Below are 3,954 nucleotides of genomic sequence, written 5' to 3'. Positions count from 1 at the left end.
CACACCCGCGCGCACGCACACACACACACACACACACACACACACAGAGGTGACTGTGACGTCAGAGCAGAGCCAGCTGACCAGCCTCGCGCTCTCTGCACATCTCCACGCGGCTGCTGAACGCCCTTTAAACCAGAAGCAGAAGAAGGGGGAGAGAAGGAGGCGACGACGAAGAAAAGGGGGGGGAGGAAGACTCTCATCCTCGTGCGCATTATTGTCATTTGGACACTTTCCATGGACGCTGCTCCTCAGACAGGATTGTGAATGTGTGTGTGTGTGTGTGAGAGTGTGTGTGTGTGTCTTGGCACTGCTCAACCCCCCCCCCCCCCCCCTTCTCTTCGTCGCATCCAGGTGTTGCATTGAAGCGCACTCGACCGCACGAGCCCTCTCGAGCAACAACAAGTTGAAATTCTTCCCGACTCCGCGCGCAAGAACCGGATCCTACTACCGGATTTTATTCCTTTTTCAATTTATTTTCTTTTTTCGTGCTGGATTTGTATTTATCGTCACGGGAATTAACGTGATTTTTTCCCCGCAAATATGAGAATAATGTAAACAGTCTGGACGGGAACAACGAGATGTGTGTGCGTTTTAAAGCACATTGGGAAATAATGACAGAGTGAACGGACCCAAGACATTTTCGGGTTATCATTTAAAGATTATCTGCAGTTTGTGTGGAAGATTTACCGGATTTCTCTTATTTCCTTGTGGCTTATTTCCTCCAAAGCGCCACCGTGACTGGACCCACCGGTGTTCAGAAACATATCTTCGGGTTAACGTGTGAAGCTTCTCTGCAGTGTCTGGAAACATTCACCGGATTTCTCCGTGAGCTTTATTTCAACACAGTGAATGGACCCAAGACATGTTTGGGTGATCATGTAAAGATTCTCTGTGTGTGGAAGCTTGGCGGGTTTGTCTTTGTTGTGGGCTTTTATTCCCCAACTAAACAAAGACATATTTTCGGGTTGAATCCACAGATTCCCCTGCAGTGTGTTTTTGTGTGTGTGTGGACGCCTGGTTGTCACTCCGCGCGCCCTCATGGTGCGGCGCGAGGACACGGAGCATCCTGATCCTGATGCTGAGGATGGAGATGATCGGTTAGATCCTGGAGATGCTTCATTTTGCCGACAATTATAACACGTTTATAGCGCTTTTAAGTCGCTTTTACAAAACACACCACAAAGATGATTGAACTGGAAACATTACAAAGAGAAATACAGAACCGAGAGCATTATGTACGATGGACGATGACCTCCAGCCCAAGAGAGAAGCACGCGCCCCCGGTTCCATGCGCACGAGAGGACGTCGCCCACCGGAGATAACCACGAGGGAGGGATATTAAAGGTCCCCTATTATACTGTTTCTCATCAATATATTATAGGTCTCAGATATATCCAGAACCTGTCTCTGATTGGCTGAAACACCAAATCACCACCAGATCATTGCAGCATCCCATAATCCCCTCTGTTTCAGCCCTGTTTCCAAAGTGCTGATTCTCTGTCTGTTACTTTAGATGAAAATAAGGAGCCCCTCCCCACGCCCCTCTGAGAGACATTTGGTTACAAAGAACTCAATGGTGCTCTAGGAGGAGATTCAGGTGATAAGGTGGGGGGGGTTACCTTGGTTGCTGATTGGCTAATGGTTACACAAGACAACACATCGTTATGACATCATAAAGTATCCAAAATCTGATCAGCTCATTTTCAGACAGGTTTTTATAGAAATGGATCAGGACAAAAAGAGAGAGAATCTTTGTTCCTGAAACTTTCAGAGTCTCTTTCCAAAGAGGGGACACATGGTGATGGAGAAGAGACATGAAGAAGTGGATTTTGCATAGTAGGTGATTGAAGGATTTAGAGATGGAGCTGTCGGAGGTGCGGTGCTCCAGCGCCAGCGAGGATCTGTACACCATCAACCCCAGCAGACCCAAGCGGCTGCTGTGGCAGAACGCCGTGCGGCACATCACGGAGCAGAGGTTCATTCACGAGCAGGGCGGGGAGGTGGAGGTGAAGCACGAGCCCTACGACCCGCAGGAGAAGGCCCGCACCTCGGTGGGTGGGCACAACAACGGGGGCACCAAAGTGTTCCCGGCGCGCGCCAGCAGCGACCTGGGCTTCCTGCAGGTGAGCTGACACTCTTAGTATTTATAGACTCACCCTTCTAGGTGTAACCTGATAACAGTGCTGTATTTATAGGCTTCTCCTCTTCAAATATTCAAAGTTCGTATTGTCATAGCTACAGTGTGTGATTTCTAAAGACTCAAAAACGCTTTGACAGAGAATAACACAAAAACGAAGAAAATACAAAAATAGTGCAAAAAGTCTATGTCTGGTCTAAGTCTGGAACCCCTCCTTTCAACAGAGGTGTAACCTGCACATGTATTTCTTTATATATGTTAGAGCTGCTCGATTATGGCAACAATCATAATCTCGATTATTTTGGTCAATGATTGACATCACTATTATAAAAAACGATTATCCATTTACTTTGAACATCCATTTATTGAAGGAAAAAAATGTTTTTAACAGTTGATTTTCTGAACTTTAAGTATAATTCAACTGAAAAACCAATAAAAAAAAATAAAAAAAATCGTTTTATTTCGATGATGTTGTTTACATAATCGTTGCAAGCCATAATCGTAATTGCGATTAAAATACGATTAATTGAGCAGCTCTAATAAATGATCGTCACATTTGACAATAATTACCATCCTTTAAAGGAGCTTTTTGGGGGGTAAAGCTATCGGCTCTGTATTGATCAGCGTTGAATAGCTGTTTCCCTACAAAAGAAGACGTACTATTTAACAATAATGTCTTAGTATGCAAACTTCATTGTTCAATGCCGAGCTCAGTCCACCAACAGTACATTACATTAAAGTAGTTTTTGTCTTCTTGTTGGTTTTGATTGAATCGATCAGGTCAATGTGATCCAGAGTCCCAGAGATAACACACCACGATGAGCATCAGGGGTTTTGAGGCCATGTCAAACCTCTTAATGTTTTTGTGAAGCACTTTGAGTGTTCTTGTGTTGAGCCATGCTCTGACTGGTCCCCCCCCTCCTTTCAGATCGACTGCGCTCCCAGTAACTCAGACTTCTTCCTGAACTGGGGCTACACGTATCGGGGGGTCATCTTCCCCACGCTGCGCAACGCCTTCAAATCCCGAGACCTCGAGCGTCTCTACCAGCGCTACTTCCTCGGGCAACGACGTAAATCTGTGGTGGTGATGAACATCCTGGACATAGTGACGAAGATCACTCTGCTGGTCCTCCACCTCACCCTCGCCTCCTCCCCCATGGACCCCATTAAAGGCACCCTTCTGGGGCTTTTCACGGGTATTGAGGCGGTGATTTGCGCGCTCGTGGTGGTGCGTAAAGACTCCACGTCGCATGCGTACCTGCAGTGGAGCGGCGCCCTCAGCTGGATGGTGATGGTACTGCAGATGCTGGCGGCGGGGCTGGGTTTCGGGCTCCTGGGGGACGGCGTGGGGTACGTCCTCTTCACGCTGTTTGCCACCTACAGCATGCTGCCGCTGCCCCTCACCTGGGCCATCACCGCCGGGCTCACGACCTCCGCCCTGCACATCCTGGTGCAGACGCTCACCTCCCACAATGCACCACTCTCCTCCAACCAGGTAAGGGTGCACCTTTGTTCAATCTTCAAATCCTGCTCGTCTACTTTGTTGAACTTCTCCTCTGTTCTTCTTACTCATCTCTACTCCTCCTTCGTCTCCTCTTCGTCTCCTATTCCTGCTTCCTCCATCTTTTTACCACCTACTCAAATCCTTCTCTGTTCACCTTCATCTCTCACTAATCCTTCCTTATCTCCTTCTCCCTCTCCCCTACTTTATCTCATACTCCTCCTTCCTCTCCTCCTTCCTCTCCTCTTTCCTCTCCTCCTTCCTCTCCTCCTTCTCTTGTTTTTCTTTATTCTCCTCCTCTTCTTACCCCCTCCTC

General features: G+C 47.6%; 1 protein-coding gene across 2 annotated transcripts in view; it reads left to right on the top strand.

Moving 5' to 3' along the window:
- The first annotated feature begins 322 nt into the window (after positions 1 to 322).
- Positions 323 to 3,954, top strand: part of adcy8 (adenylate cyclase 8 (brain)) — a 116,688-nt gene continuing 113,056 nt past the window's right edge. The window contains exons 1-3 of one of the 2 annotated variants that reach the window (XM_079652209.1): positions 323 to 1,344; positions 1,787 to 2,123; positions 3,066 to 3,632. In XM_079652209.1, the coding sequence (XP_079508335.1) occupies positions 1,860 to 2,123; positions 3,066 to 3,632 (831 nt within the window). In that variant the 5' untranslated portion in view covers positions 323 to 1,344; positions 1,787 to 1,859. Of the gene's footprint in view, positions 2,124 to 3,065; positions 3,633 to 3,954 lie in introns of both variants that reach the window. The other variant, XM_079652210.1, reaches the window with a different exon arrangement.

Source organism: Notothenia rossii (genome assembly GCF_949606895.1).
Source record: "Notothenia rossii genome assembly, chromosome: 9".
Classification (NCBI taxonomy): Eukaryota; Metazoa; Chordata; class Actinopteri; order Perciformes; family Nototheniidae; genus Notothenia; species Notothenia rossii.
The sequence above is the reverse complement of the archived record's forward strand: the minus strand, read 5'-3'. Positions and strand labels throughout refer to the sequence as shown.